This window comes from Dermacentor silvarum, chromosome 9, assembly GCF_013339745.2.
Source record: "Dermacentor silvarum isolate Dsil-2018 chromosome 9, BIME_Dsil_1.4, whole genome shotgun sequence".
NCBI lineage: Eukaryota > Metazoa > Arthropoda > Arachnida > Ixodida > Ixodidae > Dermacentor > Dermacentor silvarum.
Genome location: NC_051162.1, coordinates 74,559,110 through 74,585,558, shown reverse-complemented (window position 1 = coordinate 74,585,558; position 26,449 = coordinate 74,559,110). Strand labels below are relative to the sequence as shown.

The 26,449-nt window shown below is 45.7% G+C and overlaps 2 protein-coding genes across 2 annotated transcripts in view; one reads left to right on the top strand and one right to left on the bottom strand.

Moving 5' to 3' along the window:
* Window positions 1-11,312, top strand: part of LOC125940205 (A disintegrin and metalloproteinase with thrombospondin motifs 10-like) — a 50,248-nt gene extending 38,936 nt beyond the window's left edge. The window contains exon 6 of the mRNA XM_049656021.1: window positions 11,149-11,312. Coding sequence (XP_049511978.1) covers window positions 11,149-11,262 — 114 coding nt within the window. The 3' untranslated portion in view covers window positions 11,263-11,312. The remainder of the gene's footprint in view (window positions 1-11,148) is intronic.
* Window positions 11,313-18,063: 6,751 nt separating this feature from the next.
* Window positions 18,064-26,449, bottom strand: part of LOC125940204 (uncharacterized) — a 34,253-nt gene continuing 25,867 nt past the window's right edge. The window contains exons 9-10 of the mRNA XM_049656020.1: window positions 25,601-25,687; window positions 18,064-18,259 (exon numbers count right to left, since the gene is read on the bottom strand). Coding sequence (XP_049511977.1) covers window positions 18,170-18,259; window positions 25,601-25,687 — 177 coding nt within the window. The 3' untranslated portion in view covers window positions 18,064-18,169. The remainder of the gene's footprint in view (window positions 18,260-25,600; window positions 25,688-26,449) is intronic.

The following is a 26,449-nucleotide window of genomic DNA, read 5'->3' as shown; positions in this document are numbered from 1 at the left end:
ACGCACACAAACCACCAGAACCTAGCGCATAGCAGCTCCACTGTAAGATGTTGCTCCGAGGTTACGTGAGCAAGTTCGTCTTGATCTGTGGACGCCGTGAGTCAGGAAATCCTATCGAGCGAAAACACAAAATAGTATAAGTTTCCTTAAATCAATTTTCTTGAAGTCCTGTAGGGCTATTAAGGGTATTTTTTCTTCTTTATAGTATTACACCGACGAAAGCAACATTGGAAAGTGCATTTTGATTTGTATAACAGCCGACGCGGTGGGCGAAAGAGTTCACAATCTGCATGAAGCTCCTGACTACATGGATTGTCGCCTGCCTCGTCACCGTTACAAAAACAAAAAGGTAACAAGATAGCAAATATTTGGGTGCTGGGCGAAACCTACTTGCGCATTTCATGTTTACTCGCACTAAAATAGAACATCAAGATGGTAAGCATTGTGGCGGCAGCCTGCGGCAGATACCATATTGTTATTGTTATACCATCACATTGCTCAAACGTGATTAGTTATAGGCACGTATCTCTGTGGACTACGAAAGATGTAAAGGTCAGCAAACCTCCATAAATATTTGTAGGATATATATATCATATCTTAAGAAGCCAACAAACAATGACAGCAAGGACAACATAGGGAAATCACTTGATAAAATATAAACAAAATGATAAACTAACAGAAAATAAAGTGGATGAAAAAGCAACTATCCGCAGGTGGGGACTGGACCCACGTCTTCGCAATACGCGTGCGATGCTCTCACCATTGAGCTACCGCGGAGCCGTTTTTTCATCCACTTTCTGGGGTATTTATGTTTTACAAGTAGAACTTACCCTGGGAGAGTTAACCATCGCTACCACTCACAAACCCAGGGGCGGATGTAGAACATCTTTTCTGCCGTAGGCGTCACGAGCACGTGATCTTTTTTTTTTTTGGGTGATGGCAACTGGTCAATAAGCCCATATATGCTACCTGAAGGCATCAATGTAGCCACATTCGAGCCCTCGGTATGTAATAAACGTGAAAAAAGGGAACCGCGAGGGGCCGGATTTTTATTAATCATATCATAAGAAGCCAACAAACAATGACACCCAGGACAACATAAGGAAAATCACTTGTACTTGCTAATTTAATTTAAGGAAATGATAAATTGACAGAAATAACCCAATTTCTTTTAATGTATCATTTTCTGTAATTGAATTAGCAAGCACAAGTGATTGTCCCTATGTTGTCCTTGGTTCCTTGGTTTCATTGTTTGTTGGCTTCTTATGATATGATTAAAAAAATCGGGTCCTTCGGTTCCCTTTATTCTCGTTCAATATATATATATACAACGATTGCCACATTATTGCACGCATCGTGTTGATTTTCGGAAGTGTTTTTGCTGCACCGCTGTGTCGCTCTTGTGAAGTTCCCGATGTAAGCAAGATGCCCGGACTGTATATTTTAAGACATATAGCGTAGCTTGCAGTGGAGGAGCATTGCTAAAGAGACAGCGGAGCTGATGGGCACCTAGCTACTCCTGGCTTTTGGGCTAGGCTAAGCACTACCAAGTCATCCCCAGGATTTTCCGGAATTTATTGGTTATTATTTGATTATCATTAGCAATTGATTGGCTATCGATTGGCTATCGATGAGTGACAAAGCTTTAGTATTCCTAACCATGCTTATCTAGCCTTACCAGGCGCAGCTTCGCTAGTTCACACGGGTATGCGCAATCGCGCTTGGACCCTTTTTATACTACCTCCAGGATCGACCCACAGTTTTCTGTAAAGCACCGACAGATTACGCTCGGCATAAACATATCTGCTGTTAAAAACGATATCTTCAATTGAACAGCGGGACAGACATGTCTGGTCAAAACGTGCTCGCACTAACAAGCTCACGATATCACATTCAGAGATAACATTTCCTGCATTTAGGTAGAGCGGCCACGACCACATACTATGAACTAGAGCTTTCAACTCTCGAAATGAGAAAACACGCGCGTACTTAGATTTAGGTGCACGTTGAAAGCCCCAGGTGCTCCAAATTATTCCGGAGTCCCCCGCTACGGCGTGCCTCATAATCAGATCGTTGTTTTGGCACGTAAAACCCCATAGTTTCATTTTTAGCTTTCAACTTTCACTGCTCCAATGAACAACCTTGTACATTTCACTCTTTCCCAAAACAATTAGGCACTCTTCACACGAGGTAACCCAGTGATGTATAATTCCTACGCAAGAAGTACTGTCCAGATGGCAAGGTGATAGAATAGTAACAATACAAAAAAATGCATTGCACCACAACATGTGTGGCTGTCAGTCCCTTTCAGATGTAGTTTGTCGTGTCATTAAAGGAGTATCAATGTGCAATATTCTTTCTAACTCAAACATTGAAACTTGAAAGTTGTGGTCGTCAGTGCGTCACCAAACAAGCCTTATCTTCCAAAAAAGTTATAACTCTGCGCAGTGTTCCCCCCCACCCCCCAAATTTTTCGTTTTGTCAGGCCGTGCCTTTCGAGGCAACTGTAGCATTTCTTTGACCTGAAGGAAAGGAACCTGCAACAACTGTCATGGCCAAAAGGTGGCGAAATTCTCTGCTGTTCTTTGATGCGGAGATAAAAACTGAACCTCGGATAAAATGTGTAATGTTGAAGTTTTTCAAATAACTTCTTCATATCGTAGTGGGAATACTCCATAGTAATTAGTTGTCAATAATGTTATTGGCCTGTAGTTTGTGGCAAAATATTCTTAGAGCTGTAGCCACAGTACTTTTTTCTGTGGGATCTAACCCAATGGCGGATTCCATAAAATCGAAATGCCAGAGCTGAGCAGTACGGTTCGCCAACGCTCCCTGAGGTCTTCACTGTACGCCACATCCCCAGTGTTGTTTATTAGTGCTGAAAAATCCCATAAGACATTTTAGAGTGTAGATCTGTGTCCGCAGTGTTTACATGCGTCTGTTGTGTATATATCAGTGTATATGTAGTGCATGAGAAGTGAGTTCGTGTAGGAGCGTGTTTCTAATTGCCTTCATTGAACGGACTGGGTGCGATTGAGTTTAGGATGAGGTGGTGGACGTACACACCTTGCCTTGCTGTAGTTTGGGTAATATCACTGAATTTATTTAGCCGATCTTCCCATTCCCACAAATACTCGCCGGTGTTAGTTGAGGTGACTGCAGTTGGTGTGGCTTGGAAGTAAGACTTCAAACCACATTATATGCCACCTCACTGGGGTTAGCCACCGGGGAATCAACGAATGTGTGAGCTGGAATCCACAAAAAACTAAATTTGTTTGCATTGTCGGCAAGCTCTGGCAGCAAAATAATTTGTTTGTACATCCGAATTAAAGGTTGTCACCAGGCATGTCTCTGAATTACCTGAACGTGCCCTACTGTCAACGGTACACACGTTGCCACTTCAAAGGACTGCAAGAAGGCACCAGTTATATTTTCTGGCGCAAGAAGCCAACGGATTATCTTAGCTAAAACAATTAGTCACAGGAGTCCTGGATCAGAAGAATAAAATATAGAAAATAAACATAGGTCAGAACACGTATGGCACGCAGTACTGAGTTACGACCGACAGCTTACCATTATTCTCGAGAAGTACTATCATTCCGTTGTGCTAACGCTAACATAAGAGGCTGAAACCTGGTACGATAAAAATGAAGGTTGAAAAGTGAAGGACTGCTCAAGAAGCACTGGAACGACGATAAATGATAGGCATGAGAGGTAAAGAAAAAATATACTCGTCATGTATGCTCTGCGAAAGTGGATGTCCAGTGAAGTTGTTGAAAACCACGACTACAACTGCCATGTGGGGTGTGTAACGATTTATTGCTTTAGGGTAATAGTAGTAATGATAATTTAGAGTATCGGTAGTAATGGAAATAACAAAAATTTGGCAGCACGCCACCGCTGGTCGTATTGCCGTTTCTTTCTTCCTTTTCGCCCCTCATATTCGCGCTCATGTTCGGAAGTCCTAACTATGCGTTGCCTACTCATAACGGTGGTGCAACAACAACCAAGTCACCCGCCGGGGTGGCTCAGTCAGCTAAGGCGTTGCGCTGCTGAGCACGAGGTCGCGGGATCGAATCCTGGCCCCGGCGGCCGCATTTCGATGGAGGCGAAATGCAAAAACGCCCGTGTGCTTGCGTTGTAGTGCACGTTAAAGAACCCCAGGTGGTCAAAATTAATCCGGAGCCCTCCACTACGGCGTGCCTCATAATCAGAACTGGTTTTGGCACGTAAAACCCCAGAAAGAAGAAGAAGACAACCAAGTCAGTTAATTAAGCTGTTTTTTTTACGAAAGGCTAGTGACGTCACGCCCAACGTCGGAAGCTACCGTGGCTGCGGAAACTCGCGCAACAGTAATCTTTACTGGGAAACATTTGCGGGGACTGCTCGTGCTTCGCATTGTTATCAGGAGTGCTTTATCATAAATTATGTGGTTCGAATGCTTGTTTGGTGCCTGTTCTTTATAGAAACGAGTGTTGTTCTGTATGCCGTATGCGCTTCACTTTGCTGAGTGCTTGAAGTCTGCTTAACCTCCCCCCTAAGGCGGCCCGGTATTGCATGACCTCTGGGATCGGCCCACATTTTCTGCCCATGGAAAAGGTCATGAAAAATGCCAACCAACCACAAGTAACACATTTGCTTTAAAATGCCCTCGAGGGCGGTAAAGAACTAGGCACGATGACGAAATGGGGAAATCTTCACGCATGAGATAGTGGTGAGTTTTAGTATAGCGTAAAACGCTTGCGATAGCGTTGGCCTGCGGCGCAACGCTAACGCAATAAAGGCTGCACTGCGCGGCACAAGGTAGTGTTTTAAAATAGTGGGACGGAGCAGAACGATAACGCTAAAGCAAACATATCAGGCACCATTTAGACGTAAAAACACAAAGTACTGCAAAGCCAAATCCGCACGAAATATCGAGCTGATCCAATGCCGAATCCGCAAGTGTGTCCCTAAGTAAAGCTTATCCAAAGCCACAGTCGCTGCGTTAATTACGCATGTAGGTGTTTGGTTTCAGTATTGTTTTGTCGAGAGTCGCGAAACACACTGATTATTCTTTCCATGTCACGATGGAGTGTTCTGTGGGACCTATATTACCTGTCCTTTTTAAGTTGGGGTGACATAGACTCCATCATGCTTCGGGAACGACAGCGACCACGCAGGTTGTACGTGTCCTCAAGATGTGGCCTGCTCAACATCGAGGCTATTCCGTAGGGACGTTTCGCCGGCAATTTCGCTTCTAGAAAGCGGATTTCCCATTTCTTCTCAGTTCCCTGCAGTTACCCACCACACTACTTTGTTTTGTCGCGGAAAACGTGACATGTATCAGCTTGACTTACGGCTTTACACCGAGGGAATGAGCGAAATACACTTGGGCGCCATCTCGAGGTAATGCAGCAAACATGAGCAAACCCTCTCGTTAAACCTACTGCACCAATCATCGAGAACGTATACCGAAAACAACGCTAATTTGTCCCTATACACCGCTGTCGAAGCATCATCACACAAATTAAAAGCAAACACGAGCATTTGTTGGGAACGAATGAGCCGAACAGTGCAGGCCGACGACTCGATAGATCCAAAGCAGGCTGCTCTCACTTCGACTGGCACCGTCATGTTGCCGTACGTAAGGATCCCCTTGTGCGGCTTAGCGTTCACCGCTAAAACCCGAAAATAACATACTTACGTAAGAGCTCCAGCACCGTCTACGTACAGCGCATGCACAGTGTGGTGCGCGCAATGCTAACGCTAACGCTAATAACTCTTTGCATTTGCTGCTTTACGCTATTCTAAAACTGTGTAGTGTCAGTTGAGGGAAGCCAGACGTAATTGTAGATTGCTGGGAAAAGCCTTCGTCCCGCAGTGAACATAATGTGTGCGAATGAGCATTGGTGCTTTGTCTTCTCTTCCGATTCTGCATGTCTTCATACTGATCAGCTCAAGTTGCTTATTACCGATGACTAATTGACCTATTTGATGAACTAAAATCTTGCGTTGTGTTCTATTCATTCACGTTTTTCTTAGCCTACAAAGACTGACATCTATTTTACCATGATACCAAGGCATCCGTCTCTTGTCAGTGCTCTGGAGACAAGCGGCCTGATGAAAACAAGCGTCTTCCCCAAACGTTGGCTCGTGAGTCAACCGTTGTTCTACAAATGCCAATCTTTTCTTAGAAGTGTTGGGACATGGGGTAGTGTTTGGGCCGGTGATGCTTCAGCCAAAGGAATGAGTACGTCCGGGTATAAGAGAGAGAGAGAAAAAGGGTTTTATTCTACATATATACAGTGGTTCTAATTATGGAAGCCCACTCTATGGTGGATGACTTTGAAACTCTCAGCTCACTGCATGTCTGAGCACATATCAGAACACGTCAGGTTACACCGCTGCACCAGTGGTGTCCGCTTATAAAATAGTCGTCTTCCTTAGTTGACCCGTCACGGTCTTTTATTCGAACTGGGCACTGAACAAGAGGGCAACAGAGCAGTGAAGAGCAAACGGAGCAGTCCAATACAGCGACATTTGGTGAGACGAACGCCACGTCTTTCCTTGTTGCGCCGCATCCCATCCTCTGCGAACTATTACGCACCCTTTAACTCGTGATCTGCCCGGACTCACGTACTGCTGATACCATCCTAACTTTAAATGCATTTGTTGCTGTGATTGTTTGTTGAGCCTTTATTTCATGGCTTTATTTTCGTTCGAGTTTTATTAAACATTTGTGTGTGTCTTTTTTAAAGAAACGGCTTTTTCCTCAATTGAGTTCTCGGAGGCACCGCCTCCCAGAACAGTACGAAACCATTGAACAAAAAACCTACATTACAATGTGTCTGTTGCTACACTTCGCTTCAAAGGTTCGTCCGATTCATCTTTTTCGCAGCACCTACCCTAACTGCTCGAAATGAAAAATAAACGGAAAATGCCAACTCTCCCAACACGTTTTAAACCATGGCTGACCTTGTGAAAATTATACAATAGTGACCACTGCGCTGTAAGGAAATGCTAGACCTGGGTCTAGAATTTCTGCTCCACTTGGGGATGCCTCGACTTGTTGAAGGGGCGTCTTAGTGTTCCTGTGACGACAACGAGCTTCACAGCCAAAAAGAGCGCTGACGCGGAGGGCAGAATAGACTACTTCAAACATGGGGCATAGCTCCAGCACACATGACATATTCGCGAAACAAAACCCCAAGGTCCAGAAATGGAAGATCATTTCTAGTGGTAGTTGTTTTTCCCATACATGAACTCACCTTGCACTGTAGACAAGGTGGAACAAAATAACTACTCATTTAGTAGCTTTACTTCACGTCACATGGATCAGAAAGTGACCAATGAAGCTCAATACCTTTACTACGCTTATCGCATGAGTAGCTATAGTGTTTTACAATTAGTTAACAGTGTTCTTGTCTGTGAGATGTAGCCAAGTAACGCTAACCAAGAGGTTGAGCCACTTTTTAATGCCTCCTCCGCAGTGCCTAATGTGTTAATTTAAACAAAACTACTACCAGAAGGCAAGCTCCTATATCGGGGTCTGAATATCTTTTTGTGTGATGAGCTTCGTGCTGGAGCTATGCCCCATACTCAAATGTGTTTTAGCTTTTCCTCTAAGCGCACTTAAATACTGAATCGTGCTGTAGCAGCAATTATGTAGGACAAACAAGCCGAGCACTCAAAGACTATCTTAGGAAGCAGACACTGAACCTAGACATAGGGTGGGGGAGCATCGTATGTATTGATGTTGCTTTGGGCAGTTGTACATCAAAAAGACAGGTATGAAACAATATCACTTTCAAGTGAATGTCCTCATGCTGAACCAACTAGTTTACACAGGAAAAACAAAACGTCAATTATCCATCTTTTGAATGCATCTGCAACAATTATTTTCCTGCACCTTGTCATTCCACCAACACTTGTCGTGAATTTCCATTAGGACTGTATATGCAAGAGCGAATACGATAGAATGGCTATAACAAAGAGCAGCACCCAACATACTGCTGTGGCACTGGTATTGCAAGCAGGTCCCCATGGTCTAGAAACTGGGCGCAAGGAGGCAGATAGATATCCCTTACTGGTGCAACAGCTATTGCTGAAACACTTACATCAGTTACTTTCCAACCAGTCATCCAGAGCAAAGCACACGCGTTTTCATATACGAAACACTCTTGCACATATGCTCGACACTTAGTCACCATTATTGCTGCGAGAAAGCTCATTGTATTTTATACCGTGGTAAATGTATCGTTACACTCAGTTTAAAAAAAAGGTCCTCATGAAGGGCTTTCTATTCGAGAAAACGCCTTATATCTTGATCAGTATAACCTGCATTTTGCGGTCACAACAATTACGGTCGCTTATGGGCTGAATTTGCGTTCCAATCGCCACTCCCAGAATACGTAAAATGCTGACATCTTGCTTTAGAACGTTGTCCACTTGGTAGCTGTGAGAAAAATAAAACAAAAAAATGAAAAACATCTGATGCCGAGTGCCCACTAGAAAAATCATTCGTTTCCTTTGCAACGACATTTAAAGCGTATGACGCCGACACTTTTAATTGCGATCGAGCACGACGATGACTCGGGCTCTGTCACAATGGGAAGGGCACTGTGTGACACCCGTGTTAGGTACCGCTGCAGATTACACGATGTTACGCCAGCATGCACGCGATACCATCCCTTCATTGTAATAAAAGGGCATACGCATCCAACATGATCTATCAGATCTTCATACACTACAATATTTCAATTCCTGGTATGAACACTGCGATTATTCACTCCCAGCCTGGACAATGCGTCCAAAGCTTAAGGAAAAACTATAACGGCTAAAACTTCCACTGTGATGCAATGCGTCGCCGAACATCGCTAACAGCGTCGCAAAGAGTAGAGAGAGATTGCCAAGGGGAACACCAACTTCACTTTATTTAAGAACTCCAAAGCACACAACACATCATAGTGCAAGCTGGAATTCTAACCTCAGTAAACTAGCAGCCATATGCAGCAGACAAAGGAGCTGCTAGAGGCGTCAACGCCGCTGATATTGCCTACGCGTCTCAATGTACTCTATATGCAGTCATCACAACACCTTTATCACAGACTCACAATGTAGCTTTATCAATTGTCGCGGCCAAGCACGAATGTCGTTAGAGGGCGTGCTTACACAACGCAGTTGAGCCCGTAACCGGTCATCGCGGTGCATTTCGCACGCGCGAAGGGCACCAACAACTGAAAAAGGACATTTAAATCACTCACCTGAGTAACTATGCAACGATGATTCCTTCCTATTCTCAGAGTGAAATCACACATGCGACAGGAATACCACCTTCGTACGCCGTCATGTGCAGCTGCTGCCGCTGCTGCTGTTGTGCCAGAGAAATGCAACCCGCCACCGCTAAAACCACTTCTGTTTTATGTGTGTTTTTACTACTTGCATGCGAGTAATGTTCAGACAGCCTCATCTATGGCGATATTATATAAGTGGAGGTGTGAGTAGACACTTTCATTTGTTCATATTCTTTGCGTATTGATTTTTCGCTCTTAACATGTTCAATAGCCCTCCACATGAAATTCCAGACAGCCTCCCCGTTTTTCAAAAACAGAGTTCATGTCCGTTTGTTTACGTAGAATCCTCCCATTTTTCGTAAAACAGAACGCTTTACGTAATTTTTACGTTGGGCTTGGTCGTAAAATAAGGAAATTGTTTGCAGTGTACTAATGTGACCACTGACTATGCAGTGGCCACGTAGGCGAAAAACAAGTTTATGGATAGATATATAGATAGATAGATAGATAGATAGATAGATAGGCCACCGAAAGTGCGTGAAATACATAAAGAATGGTGACGCATTAAAAATTGAGCCAGAACCCATCACACGATGACTGTCGACGGGAATACGTTAGTATTGAATCAATATAGCGACGCAATGTATTATCCCCATCGAAACGAGTTATGTATGGATTGTTAACTGCAGGGGTGTTCTTTGCTCGCGCTTCCCTACGATTACTCTACTCTGCGCGGCCCGAGTGACCGCGCACTCCCGTCTGGCCGCAAGGCTCCGTGAGGCTCCGTGGGGAGGGGTAGAGCATCCCCTTGAATGCGGGAGGTACCGAGTTCAAATCTCGGTGCCGCCGTGAACCCACCGGTTTTTCTAATGGGTAGAGATGTCCCTTGGAATGGTGCTCGGCTGTCGTGGGGGTTCACATCTCGAAAGAGGGCCCAATAGAGATTTTAGGACTTGTCTCTGGGCGCCTCTTGTCCAACCACAGACGTCCTTGTTGACGAGCATCCGCCGCGGCTGTGGGAGGAAAGTGCTGCCGCCGGTTACCTACCGGTAAAATAGGTACAAGCGCGCTCCCGGCCTGGTGCTCGGCCATTATGGGACCTCAACACTTGGAAAGGGGTGTTTGACCTCAACCCGACGGCGCCCCCACCTCAATAGGTGCTTGGGGCGCCACATAGGAAATGACCGCCATGGGAGCGGCCCAGACATCACCTTTTTTTGTCTTCACGAGGGTTTCGACGGGAATTCAGGGCGCAGGCTCCTTTCCCAAGCGTATCACCCCTGAATGAAGCCGAACGCCAGGCCGGGGTACGCTTGTACCCATTTGAACCAGTGGGTTCCCGGCGGCAGTGGGAATCGAGCCCACAACCTCCCGCAGCCGAGGGAGGCGAGGGGTCTTCTACGCCGTGCCGCTCCCGGTCGGCTGTATGTTGAAAGCCATCTGCGGCGGGGACAGAGACCTCCCTCCACTGTGTTTTCTCGGCTTAGTTCGCGTTTCAAAAGCCACTGTGTGCTCCTCGTGTTTTCTTTTTATTTTATGTTACTTTAATATTTTTTAGGAATACCTCACATGCCTACTAAGATGCATAGAGTGAGGGGGGGGGGCGTATGTTACAATAAATGCAATTCGTTGAAAGATATCGATGCTACAAGGAATCAAACATAAGCACAAGACGCAGAAATTTGCATATAATAAATACCAGACATATCTTCAAAAAAATTCTTCTCTGTCAAAATAATTATTGAAGAAGTGCTCTGCATCCAAGATAATCTAATGGAAGGTACGGAAATTGACCCGATATTTAGAAACTATATGCCAGTGCATTCGCTAGTGACTTGCTTAAAACTCCTTTCCATGATGTGTAATTTTGCAGGTCTGCATTTCCAAGATTTGCATGGATATTCCACGTAAACCGCCATCATTACACAATTGGTTATCTACTCACGCAAGTGGTAATTTCCAGATATCGGATTCCCTGCATAAATAACACAGGGGCTAAAAGTCGCACCTTCAAGCCGCAATTCACCAGACGCCAGTACAAATTTTGCCCTTTGCGTGTTGTGTACTGCTTCTGGTAATGCGTTTGAGCTTTTACAGCGCAATAAAGATCGTAACACAATTAAAGCATTTTACCTGTTTGCAGTAATGGGTACTTGAGGCATTACCAATACGCTGCAAATCAACTCTTCGAGGAAATTTCATAACTATGTGTGGCCGCCGGAGGCTTATGTGTCCTAATGTGACTTTGTTGAACAGTACATCGAGGGAGTGCCAACGATGGCGCCTACTGTCTATGACTGTTTTTTTTTTACATATTGGTACCATATGTGACTCATCCATTGAATAAATATTTGTTGTTGCGTGTAATGTTGGCGTGCTGAACAATTTCACTTGTCCGACCTATCCAATATTTATTGTCAAAAAGTTAATTAACGATAAATATTACTCTTGCGTGGGGAAAATATATGGTGGGCGTAGAAGTGGCGGGTGTTTCGAAAATACAGACACTAGGACTGACGACCATCACTTTCAATCCCAAACATGTACCGCCCCATGCTGGAGTCGTCGAAGTATTTGAACGACTTCGGCATCGCTACAATCAACGAGAAATGTTCACATACGCCCGCAAATTTGTTCGCTCATGTAAGGACTTCCGGCGGCGGAAATCTCCGCCTCGCTGTTCAGCTAGAGCTTTACCGCAGGTTCTCTGCTCCGCCCGGCCATTTGATCGTGTGGGCATAGATCTCTACGGTACGCTTCCAATGACACTAGCCGGTAATCGCTAGGTCATCGTCGCCGTCGACCGCCCTACGCGGTACGCTGAAACTGCAGCGCTCCCTGCTGCCACAGCAGGCTACGTCGCCTCCTTTCTGCTCCACTGTTTCACGCACGATCACGGCCCGTGTCGCGAACTCCTCATCGACAGAGGGCGCATCTTTTTGTCGGTGGTTAACGAAGTTCTTCTCGCTCAGTCCCAGGTTATTCATCGAAGCACCAAACCCTACCAACCCCAGACCAATGAGCCCACCAAACGTTTCAACCGGACACTGAGTGACATGCTATCCAAGTACGTCGCATCTGACCACACAGATTGGGAACTTATTCTACGATTGTTACATTCGCCCTCATAACTGCAACCCTCACAACCACTGGCTTTTCTCCTTGTTTTTTGTTTTACAGCCGCACCCCCCCCCCCGTCCCAAATCATGGACACGCTACTGCCCTACCATCCCGATTCTTCGGGGAGTGTGCCCGTTCGGGGAGCTAGCGCGCCACCTCACCCCCGCGGGGCTGCAGCACCACAAAAGGCTCCCTGACGCCCACACTTTACCACCTGTTTTCTCTCCCGGCTACTTAGTCGAGCGGTCAGTACCCTCCAACGCTCCTGGCCTCGCTTGAAAATTTATTGTCTGCTTCGATGAACCGTCTCGCATCGTCCAGCGCATGTCCTCGGTGATTTATCTCTTCCAACCACTAACCCACCCCTCTGGCATCCGTCGTCGTGGACGGGGCATTGTTCGCGTAGATCGCCTGAAAGAATAAATTGAGCCGATCGTGGTCACTACTGCTTCAGACACCAGGATTGCTGCTTTTTCTCCCGGAGGTGATTGTGACGAAAAAGATGAACATGACGAACACCACCAATACCAGCAGCATCATCAACGCTGCCGGATAATAAACCTCATTTTAGAGTTCATATGTACACAAATGTTTTATTTGCGCCTAATAAAAGTATGGTCGCAACGGGCTTATACGGTGTGTGCCAGCTAACGTTAGCCAAGCAGCTAAAAGAAAAGAAAAGAAAATACGTGATGTGATATTCAAGTATAGGATTTACGGAGTTAAGCCGCCATAAGTATAACGACGAAATATTATAGGTCTTAAAATTGTATCTATCACCACGTTCATTTTGTTTCTTTTAAGACGTCGCTAGCGTTACCTGGGACGTATGTGCACCTCTGTTCTACGCAAATGTAAAATGAATTTCTATATAAAACATGAACATATCTTGTCGGCTCAAAGGTCTATATAAAGCCCAACGACCTGTTATTCAAAATCAAAAATGATGGCTGACTAATGGAGTAGCACACGAGGAATAAGGATTACAAACAGGGATAAGGTGCCTCAGAAAGGCTGGCCAACGTTTCGATAGGAGGACCTATCTTCGTCAAAGGCGGCCTCGCCATCCTCGGCGGGTTAGTTTTAAAGGGTTAGTGGAGTGACGTCACGTCGATGTCCGCTGTGGCTGGCTGTAAAGGAAGAGACTGAAAAGAAAATGAGCGCCTGCGCTTGACTGGCTAGGCGCGGTTTCTAAGACGAGGGGACAAGAGCGGGAGAGCGAGAAAGTGGCAAAAAGAATTATAAAAAAGGAAAAAAAACCGTCAGAGGGGGTTGGGGGAGCGAAAGGCGAGTGAGCGTTCGGAGGAGTCGTGGTCGGCGTGCGTTTGGGGTCCCTGAAGAGCCGCTCAGTGTGCAGGTCACAATACGAGATGAAAGCATGACTTGAGTAGCGTAGCATCAAGGTATCGGGTAATTTTTTGGTTGACAGGGAGCAGCTTGGTCCGTCAAGGGACGTTAGCCTCACTAGTTCGCCCTAGGCGTCGTCGCGGCGGTATACAGAATTGGCGAGACCTTGTGTGGTCAAGGCGCCGAAAAAGGTATCCTGGCGTCTGGGAGTTTGGACTGTCTCGGTGTGGATCTTGTGTGGAGTAAAAAAAAAACACCCGGCGCAGGAGGGTGACAGTGTAGAAAAAATATAATTAGAAATTTAAACATCGGGGGGGGGGGGGGTACAACTGGAGACAGGTACACCTGTCTCCAGTTGCTTCTGGAGACAGGTGTACCTGGAAAAGCGCTCGTATGGTTGATCAATGCGTAAAAGCATGGAGGACGATAATAAATTGAGTGGTAGGGGAGATGCAGGGAAGCACTGGAAACGGAAGAATAGGTGAGGTTGAGGGGAAAAAGAAAAAAAAAAGAAATAAGAAAAAAAAACTATTAAAAAAACGGCACAGGAGGGTGACAGCGGAAGAAATATAATTTGAAACATGAACACTGAGGGGACAGGTGTACCTGGAAAAGCGTTCGTATGGTTTATCAATGAGTAAAAGCATGGAGGAGGATAATAAATTGAGTGGTAGGGGAGATGCAGTGAACAACTGGAAATGGAAGAATAGGTGAGGTTGAGCATCGAGAATAGCTGGAGGTTTAACTTGTTTTGCGCCTTTGTTAATGGTATAACACTTTAAGGTTTATGTTACTGCTTTTAGCGATTCTAAGTTGCCACGCGATAAATTCATCCCCGTGGGGTGCAGGCATTTAAACTTGTGTATGCGGTATGATTCTGTATATTTTCTCTCGCGAGGTGAACGAAAATTTGTTTGTAGTATATAGAGTCTTGCTTCATCAAATATATGGCCGTGCTCATTGAAGTGGCTGGCTACTGCTTTAGGTAAATTGTGTTTTGTATGCGAGCGATGGCCGTTAAGTCTCGTGTGCATTTCTTGTCCAGTCTCACCTATGTATTGCTTGTTACAAGCGGCACACTCTAGACAGTAGAATACGTTGCTTGACGTGCAGGTGAAATTCGAAGTTACCTTGTCAATGTAATCTGACGCTGTACTTTTTACTGTAGTAGTAGATTGAATATGTTTGCATGTGGAACACCTGGAGTGGCCACAGGGACCGGATGTTGGCTTCGTCTTTGTCCTTAGTTTGGCGTGTACAAGAATGTCCTTGAAATTACTGTTCCGTCTGTAGGCTACTCTGGGCGGGTCGGGAAAGATCTTATTAAGTTTCTGGCTGCTGGTGACAATTGGGTGGTATTTCCTGAGGATATTGTTCACGTTGGGGAGTTCTTTTTTTTTTCTCCACACAAGATCCACACCGAGACAGTCCAAAATCCCAGACGCCAGGATACCTTTTTCGGCGCCTTGACCACACAAGGTCACGCCAATTCTGTATACCGCCGCGACGACGTCTAGGGCGAACTAGTGAGGCTAACGTCCCTTGACGGACCAAGCTGCTCCCTGTCAACCACAAAATTACCCGATGCCTTGATGCTACGCTACTCAAGTCATGCTTTCAACTCGTATTGTGACCTGCACACTGACCGGCTCGTCAGGGACCCCAAACGCACGCCGACCACGACTCCTCCGAACGCTCACTCGCCTTTCGCTCCCCCAACCCCCTCTGACGGTTTTTTTTTCCTTTTTTATAATTCTTTTTGCCACTTTCTCGCTCTCCCGCTCTTGTCCCCTCGTCTTAGAAACCGCGCCTAGCCAGTCAAGCGCCGGCGCTCATTTTCTTTTCAGTCTCTCCCTTTACAGCCAGCCACAGCGGACATCGACGTGACGTCACTCCACTAACCGTTTAAAACTAACCCGCCGAGGATGACGAGGCCGCCTTTGACGAAAAGAGGTCCTCCTATCGAAACGTTGGCCAGCCTTTCTGAGGCACCTTATCCCTGTTTATAATCCTTATTCTTAACGACCTGTTATTGAAATGGCGAATTTTATTTCTACGATGCACCAAAACGGGACACGAAGACACATGTTGCAGAAACAGCCTGCTTAAGAGATCACGCGTGGAATGACCTTCTCAATGTTCTGACCTTATACACTACGAGAGAAATTCTAATAAAAAATCCTGCTGGCATCTTTAGCGTCTACATAAAGTAGACGTGGAGATTTTTACCGAATTCTATTCTTTACAAATTTCTTTTACAGCGAAGTTTTTAAGGGCTCAGTCTTCGATGGTCTTGTCCGCGTGTAGAAAAAACTCATTGGCCGTATGTTGTATGTGCGAGTGAAAGCGCGCGAGGGACGCGCGCTTTCATGGAGAACGAATGCACGGCGGAGAGCAAACGTTCCTTCTTCCGTCGGGCGAAATGCCGTGGGGGGACGGGAGAAGGGAGGGGAGTCGACGTTTAGCTGCGGCACCAAATGCGTATCTTGCGACCGTGTGCAAGGGGAACATTGTGACTCAATCACCCACGCGAAAGCAGGAAAGCGGGAAAATGAGCGCGGGAGGGAGGGAGTCCCGCTTTTGCTCTGCGAACAATCAACTGCGCACTTGTACTTGGCGCGGCTACGCCCGGTCGCGCACACCCTATCTTGAAACGATCTGCAACGCGGCTCCTACCTTTGTATGCGCTGTGCTTTCGCCGCTCATTTTCCGTTGAAGCGATAGACCGCATGAGCCTTCGCTCGCTGCCGCTGGCGGGCTTGCTCGCGCCAGCGTTTTGATAGCGGTTGTGTGCGGTGATCAAGTGTAATCTAGTCATGTTTGCTGTGCGCGCTGACACCATCCTTGTTAAGTCGGTTAGTAAGCAATTGTGTACAAGGTTATACAACCGATTAAACTGCTATCCTTACTCCGTATAAATCGCTACTAATTTGCTATCGCCATTGATGCTTCGCAACGCGCAGAACTGTTGTCGACGGCGGCAACATTATGCCCGCATTCGCACCAAACGCGTGCGGCGTTGGTGACGTGTTTATGAAGAACGTGCTAACCTTTGCCGTACACCCTATGGCGGTGTACCATAGCGACCATAAGGCCATGGTCCCTGTGGTCACTAAATAAATGAAAACCACCGGATCATATATATTTCTCATTCTTTAATAGTTCAAATAACTAATTACACCATCACACATTAATACTCACAATCGGAAATACATAGTACAGCTTCACTGGTCTGCCATCTCAATCCCCAGTGGAAGAGCGTGACCAGTTTTTTATTTAGCTTATTTCCTCAGGTTTAGTCAGCCGGTGTGCGCTACTTGTTGTGTGACCGTTCTTGCCCAATCCTACAGATTGGATATGAGGCACTGTGAGACAACTGGTCCAGAAGCCTTGCATATTGCTTGATACGTGTCGTATTTTATTGTGCGTACACCTTTAATCCCTATTTCCCACTCGACAAGCCTCATGCATCACATTTCGTCTTCGCGACATCACTGCTTGGAAGTCTCACGCTGAACATCCGCCTGATGTGAAGTTAGCAATCGAACACAGATTGTGAGCGATGCAGTGCTTAATTATATAGAAATGCATGAGAATAAAATTGTGATATTTGGGGTGCATAAAAATTTTTTCATGACATTACACGCCGTATAGGATCAGCTTAACAATGTAGTCATCATTGTTGGTCGTACAGCGTTTGTTTAACAGTTTAGTAAAGTTTGGCTTGATACAGATTGACAGGTGTTTATTAGAAATCCATGTTTCGTTGGTTGCTTTTTGAAATTGCACCCTACGACCCTGCACTTGATGCACCAATGCTATCTATTCCGCATATATACTTATAGGCAACTTCATCCTTGAAGACAGAGCAAAACTGATAACAACGCAAATAACGCTGTCTCTACTAAGCTGGCTTTTTACAACGCTGCAGACCTCGAAGCAGCCAGAGTTTAATATTAGGCGACCGTGGCGCAATAACCTCCATGGCTATGATGGATCCCTGCCCAATTAAGAGTTTGCGCTCAAAACAACTTTGTGACAGCTAAGTATAAAATTGTTTAACAAAAATAAATTGAGTGAAAAGGTATCATAGTGTTCTGAGAAGTTTTCGGTTAGAGAGTTGCACAAGAGACCGTCGATTAGGCTTATTATGAATATTCTATATCTCTCTTTCCGAAAAGTACTCCTGACGAATGGGACATAATGTTTTGTCATAAATCATTGCAGAAGATGCCCCCCGGTGTAAACGTATGTATAATGTATAGTGTTATAAATGTGTGCGTTTTGTTTGTGTGTTAAATACGTATGTGGATTTTGAGTGATAACATACTGCACGAATACGAGGATACTGTATTGATTCTTTTCAGAAATCCTCTATGGGTACGCCAATATGTCCATGACACACTTATGGCTGCGGCAATGTTATATCATGACAAGGGTTTCTTCTTTCCAGCACACGCCATTTTTTCATGACATTCACCTTCACAACACCAGCCCAGGCGGTGTCTATTAATCATCTGTAATGACATAATGGTATGAATGAAAGACAGACGAAAACCTTCGTAGGAAGTGTTGCAAAAAATAATGACACAGAATACACAAAAGTTCGCAACTACACATTTCTCGAGCGCATTGGCCTCCCTGATTTATTCCTTCGCTTTTTCGCAAGAGTGCGAGATCAACGTAATTATAGCTTGATATTTAGTACAACAACATGGTAGTATCAAATACTGACTGCCCAAAAAATAAGAAAGCTAGATTTTTTCTAGGTGCTTTATGAAATTAAACTTTGTCTATTAGTGACTTGACAACACCAAGCAGACATTTGTGGAACATTAGATGTGAACAGGCAATGCAAAACACTTTTAGTTTAGGCAGGCTAGGTTACGTTTAAGACCACAATACAAAAGTGAAATATTAAGCAAATAGTATCACCATAATTTCTTTCATTAACCTTCAGTGTGAACGGCGGTTTTTCTCGGTTGGCCAAGCTGACTGAAACGACAAATACAAATTACTTTGCCTAATACTGTCCTGAGCTTTGAAGGGCATCCTTTACGTGCATGTAAACAATGTACTTCAGAACAACCCTGCTTCTCTATATTATTGAGATTACATTACGTCGGATTTCCTGCACATTGTCTTGTTTCGCGCACAGCAGAGAACGTCCGCATGCGTTGCACTATATCTGAGGAGCCGACGACCGTCTCTTTCGCTTCCATTTCCTCGTACAAAGCCAGTGGGAATATAAAGGGAAAGGTGACAGCGAGAGTAAGCTGATCGCTGATGGGGCTTATATTTCAACGCCCATCTTCGCACCTATATTGGCTCACTTGCCAACCTACATTTGCTAACTGATATTGCAAAGTTCAGGTACACACATACATTCCAAGGGTACAAATTTCAGAAGCATTAGGAAACGGCAATAATCAGTTTTAGCAAAGTGTGACGTGTGAAACGCTACCGTGAGACGCTATGCCAGCATGTCAATCGTTCGCAAACAAACTGCTCCAAAAACGGGACTAGTGAGGAAACTAGAGACTGTGCTGTCAGTCCCGTTTTAAAGCTGTTGGTTTTCGAAGTCAGGTAGCAACTAGCTCACCAACGCCCATTATGTACATCCTATACCAGTGACACGGCCGCTGGATAAAAAAAAAAAGTTGCGGCCTGCACGTTTTTTTTTTTTTTTTTTTATCCAGGGGCCGTGCTACTGACTACTACGTTGACAGTGTTATGACCAAGTGTTGCTGCGATTTCCCTACAGCATGGCAGCACACAAACTTTCTGTTTCGATCCGACTACGCTCTTCCACCTCCTCTTCGATAATATATAAATAATCAATGGTAAAATACTCCATTACGTAGTGTCATCTCACACTTGAGATACAGCATCAACGAAACTTTCCGGAATTTTAAAGATCAACGCCTGATTTCGAAGCTGCTAGGGTTCTGGTGCCAGAATTCCGCAACCGTGTTTTAATTTCGGTCATACCGCACCAATTCCACCAAGCTTGGCACTGTACTATTTGCGATTTCTACCCAAACATTTTAGACACTTGCTTACAACACAAGTGATTCCACGAAGTATTTTTCATGAGAACTGTTTTTAACTGTATCAAGAGCCACCTCAAGTTTCTGGTCAGGCGCGAATATGCACCAAAAAGGCATTGCCGAAAGATGAGTTGCATTGATCAAAACACCATCAGATTTCTCAGCAGACATATTAATTTATTATTAGCCGTTCGTAAATTTTATTACGCCATCAAAATGCAATAATTGTCCTTAGTGTTTTTTTGCATTCCCACCTTGTCCACCTTGTCCTTTGTGGTGTCTCCGGCAGCCATAAGTGCAGCGGCTCTCCATTCCAGGAGTTACAAAGAAGTCCGACTTGCCTACTTGTGCCCTGAATCAAGCTTCTCTACATCTGCATGCATGATTCCTACTCTGTTCGAATTCACGTTTATACAGATGGCTCTTCGACTCTGACCAGCTCTACTGGTGCGGTAGTTATTTGACAGACTGTGACTGACGATGTGTGTGCTGTGCTGTGTGCTCTCTCTCTCTCCTCCCCATCTTTGATTCCCCCTCATCCCGCTCCCATGTGTAGGGTAGCAGACCAGTTGTGCTGAACTGGTTAACCTCCCTGCGTTTCCTTCTGCACTCTTTCCTTCCTTCCTTCCGTCGGCATCATTCTGTAAGAAGTTCAAAATCAGCCACGTCGCAACATCGACAGGGTCTAAACTTGCCGCCCTCCGTAGAGTAGTGCTTTATGTGCACGAACAATTACCAAATAATTGGGCTATATTCTGTGATTCAAAGGCTGCATTAGTCACTTTTATCGGCTCTGCGCCGCAGCCCACATGAACAATTGGTAGCAGGGGTACGATTACGCTACCATCAAGCGGTGGTCAGAGGCCACGACATTGTATTTCAGTGGCTACCTGGGCACGTCAACATCACTGGCAATGAATGTGCCGACAAAGATGCCCGTGAAGCACATAACAAATGTGAAAGAATCTCAGTATCACTGTCAAGAACGGATGCAGCACGGCACCTCAGAAGTCTTGCCCATACTATAACTCTAAGAAAATGGAATACACCAAAGTTTACCAAGCGGCGCCTATATGCCAAAGATGCAATTAGAACTTTTACTCGGTTTTAAACGACAAGAAGAAACCTTGCTGTGCCGCCTGCGAATAGGAGTTTCTTTTCCAAACTCCTATTCATTCCTAATTGGAATGGCAGACAGTGCCAACTGCAGCACGTGTGGTGCTGAGGAAACCACCAGACATCTCTTATGTGACTGCCCCACATACGAAAAAGAGAGGATTGCCTTTCGGAGTGCTTTTGGGCACATAGACGACCGGCCTCTTACGAAGGAGAAGATCTTGGGCCCGGGTCCTCGTGCGTCTGCAATGTACAGGGCTACACAGGCGCTGCTGCGTTTTCTGAAGTGCACAAGCCTGTATGACCGCCTGAGACTAAACTCAGCGATGAACGCTTGACTGTGTAAATGTGCAAGGTGTGAACTGTGAACTTCTCTCTTCCTTCTCCTCTTTCAATCTCTTCTCCCCCTTCTCCAGTGCAGGGTAGCCTACCGGCCTCAGCCTGGTTAACCTCCCGGCCTTTCCCTTATAACTTTTCTCTCTCTCTCTCTCTCTCTCTATGACGCCTACTCTAATTTTCCAGAAGTCTAGCACCTGAAGGAGACCTGTGCAACAACTGTCACTCATAAACTACGTCCCATCTATGCAAGGCATGGATTACCACTAGAAGTTTGCAGTGACGGCCGCCCGCAGTTTGCGTCAAAACATTTAAAGATTTTGCGACTCGTTATGACTTTGTGCATACGATTTCAAGTTCACGTTTTCCTAGGTCCAATGGACTCGCCGAGAAGGGCGTACAAGTGGTCAAGCGGCTTCTGGCAAGACTGAGACCAAAAAAGAGGACTTCTATTTGGGCCTTCTCAACTGCAGGGTGTGTCCTCTCGAGTATTTCTAATCACCATCGGAACTGCTCATGGGACGAAGTCTGAGAACGCTCCTTCCAGATTTTTCAGCGTCATCCTCAGGTCCCATCCAAAAACATGTTCAAGCAAGGACTGCAGGAAGACCACTAGCTCCAGTACAGAAGGGAGACGTCATCCGCACCCTCAGAAATGGTAGATGGGAAATCAAGGCGTAAGTCCAATATCTCATGGCCCCGAGCTTGTACACCGTTCTGACTGAGGATGGCCGGATTTTCCGTCGAAATACACAGCACCTTCGAAAAATACCAGAAGCATTCTATCGAAGCATCCATTACCAGGCGGATGACTGCGACGACGCCGCCGATCCATCTCCGAGCGCAGTCACACGAACGCAGAACCTGCGCAGGTCACACAGGACCGACCACCAGCAGGCACACCAGGCCCGCCCAACATTCTAGGTTCACTGCGACGATCTACCAGACCACGAAGACCGCCTGGCCTACACGCACGGGTTCCAGCAGACTGAAACAGCCTAGGAGTGTCGAGTGCTACGCATCGATGTTGAGTGCTTTCAGTGCTATCCGTGTTTTCAACGTTTTGAGTGTGTTCAGTGTTTTCATTCTTCAAAAAAAGGTGGATGCAACGGCCAATCAAGACAGCAACACTGTGCGAACAAAGAGAGCATGCAACGCTGTGCGCAAGGGTGGATATATATGCATTCCCTTGTCATCAATAAGTGAATCTTGTGGCCACCACCGTGTGCATTACAATTGATACAGAGAACACGAGCAAGCTCAAGGCATTGTCGGCAATATTTTATGTACGGGCACAACTTTGTCCGCCTGGGCCACGTTGTCGTTGGTTTGCGGGAGAGAGCTAAGACGTCTTGCATATAAGTTACATAACGCTTCGTGGATGTCTGCACGGGAGAGGGCAATTCCGAGTTGGCAATAACATGTCGACCCACGGGGTCCCAAATAAATCTTAAATGTTCTGCTTTAAGTCATCCCAAATTAGGAGCTCATGTTCATGGGTTTGAAACCATACTCTATGTGTTTCGCCTATAGGTAACAGATAACATTCGCGAGCATGATAGTAGGGTCGCACCTGTTGTTATTCCTGATTCTTTCATAGAGGTTCGACCTCTATGAACCTCATCAGCGTCCACACCATCGAAGCCTGAGACGACGCCGGGATCTTTGCGAGTGGAAAGCGTCAAGGAAGTTGAGGTAGGTACGGTAGCCGGTGAGGTCGAGGTTGATTCACCGGAAGCCATGGTGAAAACCTCGAGTGATGGTACGCTGCGAAACTCCGTTACGGTGGCTAGATGGGTAGGTGTGCCGACCGGCGCCTCTGGAGCGTAGTTCACCGCTTCTCCGCGTCATGACGCAAAATTGGCGCTGCGGTCAGTAGAACGGTTCCGCAGCGCGCGTCGTCTGCTACAGGGGGCTGGCAGGACTGGCGGCGAGCAAAAAAAAAAAAAAAAAGCTCGCCCGTATTGGAATAGTTGTATGTCGTCCGTTCGTGTCAGTTTCAAAGGTGAAGAGCTCCGCATCTCTCGTACTGTTTGTAAGTTCCTAAGCGATGTAGAATGTTCCAGGTCCGAAAAATGACCGGCGAGATTAGCGACGGCGTTGCTCCACCAATCAAGACCACCAAGGAGACCTACTGCTTCGCTCCGAACTGCAAGTCGGGCTATAAATTTGTGACAAAGACAGCGGAATTGTTCCACTGTCTGATAGCGGAAATGTTCACCCCGAGCTGCTCAGTAGCTTGCTCAGTATTGGTACGGTGGCTAGATTGTATCGGCGACGTTAATGAGCAAGCGGTACACCGAAAAGCGTACGTCCATGAGCTCGTCGACGTTGGAAATTTTCAAGCCGCACATGAGGTGCTCAGCGCCTGCGACATCGAGCACCACTGCGCTGCTACAGGAAAAAGAAAAGTGATTCTAGGCTGATATTCTATATAGCAGGCTATGACATAGCAAGGAAGTTCCTGAAAAGAACCAAGTGCTCTGATTGCTCAGGGACATTAATAAATTCAACAGAATGAGTAGGTCAGGGCTGTTCCTCCCTTCTGAAGAACTAAAAAGACTGGTAGCATCGCTCGAAGACGCCTTCAAGCTGTGCTTCAGTTTAAATGAGTTACGAAGGAACGGTGTATCGCCGACTTTGCATCCTTTCTGCAGCTGAATCCCCCGAATTTGATCGGCTGTAAGCGGCACAAGAAAGAGCTTACAAACAATGTTGTGAAGTTCTATTCAATTATACGCCTTTACTTTCGTGTCAAAGGGCAATAACATGAAGCGCGAAAGCAACAGGGAGAAGAAGAATCACCTGAAGTGGAGGCGTGTGCTGTGAATAATGTTATGATGTGGTGGACCAACGTTGCGGCCTTGCTGGCGCTAGGCTATTTATGTTGGTGCGTTTGCTGACTCAAGTTATGAGAGCGTTTCTTGTATTTTAAATATATTCATGAATTTAGCCCACGACGTATTACTTTATTTTATTGCAACCGAACAGTGAACCATATGCACTTAACAACACAATTCGTCTCTTAACAATTTAAATACCGTAACTGAGGCAGCATTAAACACAATAGCTGGATTTTTCGAAATTGAAACATTAGAACTCACTAAATATCACGTAAACACGTTTCCATATACCGTATAAAACCACTGCAGTTTTGTTTTATGCATGGAAAAAATGCATCTACGTACTTAATGCAATGGGCTGGAGCACCGCGTTTATACCAATAAATGTGACCAATCGCCAAGCTAGAAAATTACTTCAGCATATCGTGTCTTCTGACTAGACGACAGCAACAAATTCCCCATTCTGGCTTTGCCTACACTGCTCAAAATGGCATTGTATAGCGCGTACTTCAAAGCTAGAGCAGAGACAGCTATCAAACACGCTGCTCGTCTACGCAGCGCAGCCGACGTTGCGCGCAGCTCAGCCGTTATACTGTCCGCAGTGCCACTTCTGCGTCATGATGCGGAGAAGTGGTGAACTACGCTCGGTCGGCACACCTACCCATCTAGCCACCGTAACTCCGTGGCAAGGAGAAAATTGGCAAAACTCCACCAAATATGTTAAGCAGAAAGATGCACAGGAGCGACTATATACAGGTATTTTTACAAGCGCATATACATCTAGCACTGCCCAGAATTAACAGTAGGCGCCAGGTCACAACGTCATCATACTCATGGTAATTTAAATCGTAATAGGCCTGCTTTTGGTCAATGAGGTAATTGCTCCGTAGCAATAATAAAACCATAATAATACTAATAAATTTTATTAGTATTATAATATTGTTACGCGAAGAACGAGTCAGTAAGACGGGCAACTATTTACAGGTTGTATTTACAACAGCGGTTGCAGCGCTGACCGGTTAGGTTCACAGCGCGAGCCCAGCTCGTTCTTCCTCTTCTTTTCTCGAGTGATGGCGCCCGCGCGCCTCGGTCAAACAATCAAATACCACACGGGTGTAGCATAATCCCCCGGCGGCAGAAGCGACGTCCCGGAGCGTCTACATGTCATCACTGGGAGGGTGATACTGCTTCAGTCGTGTAACGTGCACGATATCGCTGAACTGGGAAGTAGATGGGGCGTCAGGGGCGATCTCGTATGTGACGGGAGTCACGGCACGAAGCACTCGGTAGGGGCCTGTGTAACGCGACAGCAGTTTTTCTGACAGGCCGACCTGACGCGACGGAGACCATAGAAGCACCAAAGAACCAGGCGGGAAGTGCACGTCTCGGTGTCGCTGGTCGTACAAACGCCTTTGACTCTCTTGGGAGTTCAGAAGGCGGTCACGGGCAATTTCCCTTGCGTGAGCAGCGCGGGCGACGGCAATATTATTATAATTAGGAAGTGAAAGCTCACCTGGCATGTGCTATTGCTGGTATAAAATCCAAAATGCCATCCACCCTCAGTCTTGCAGTACCGATGACAGTCAAAAAGTGCATTTTTCTGTGGAAAGGGCCGAAAGTAGGTGTGTTATGTTCTCTATTGTTGCTGGGATATCCTTGACACATCGGTGTAAATGCATTTCTTGTAGCCAATTTGTTGAAGTTACATGCATTCACATTCAGCAACAGCTGGTACATGTAAGATACAAGTCAAAATAAGTAAAATAATTTTGCTTAGTAAGAATCTGGAAACATGTAATCAGTCATTTAATGTCTATGACGTGCACATGATAGTTTAGTTAAAATATAAAATTCATAGAATAGCAGGAAACTGGATACACAATGTTGTATTTCTTACATAATGGGATTGTCCTCTGACCGTACTTAAATCGTAATTATGCTGTCGTCTTTCACAGTCGTCGTCATGCAAATGTGTTTATGGCATCGGTGTCACGTTGTCGATTTACGGTTTTAATCGTCAGAAACGCCATCGCATTGTCCTGATGGTGTTTTCGTCGTACCGCCTTCGTCATTCAATAGATGTAATTCCTTCATTATTACTTTAATGTAATGATGAAGTGATCATTCACTGGTGATTTGACCGCCGTTGTCATGCCATCACGATCATTGCGTCGGTGTCACACAGTCGGTGTCGTGCATGCGTTGTCTTACCATCATCGTCATGTCGTCGTGGTCAAGTCACCGTGATTCCTGATTCTCAATTCATCCGGGTATCGTGAAAGCGTCGTCGTCACGCCTTTATCATCATATACTTGCATCATCCCATTGTCCTTATACCGTTATCGTGACGCTGTCGTCATTT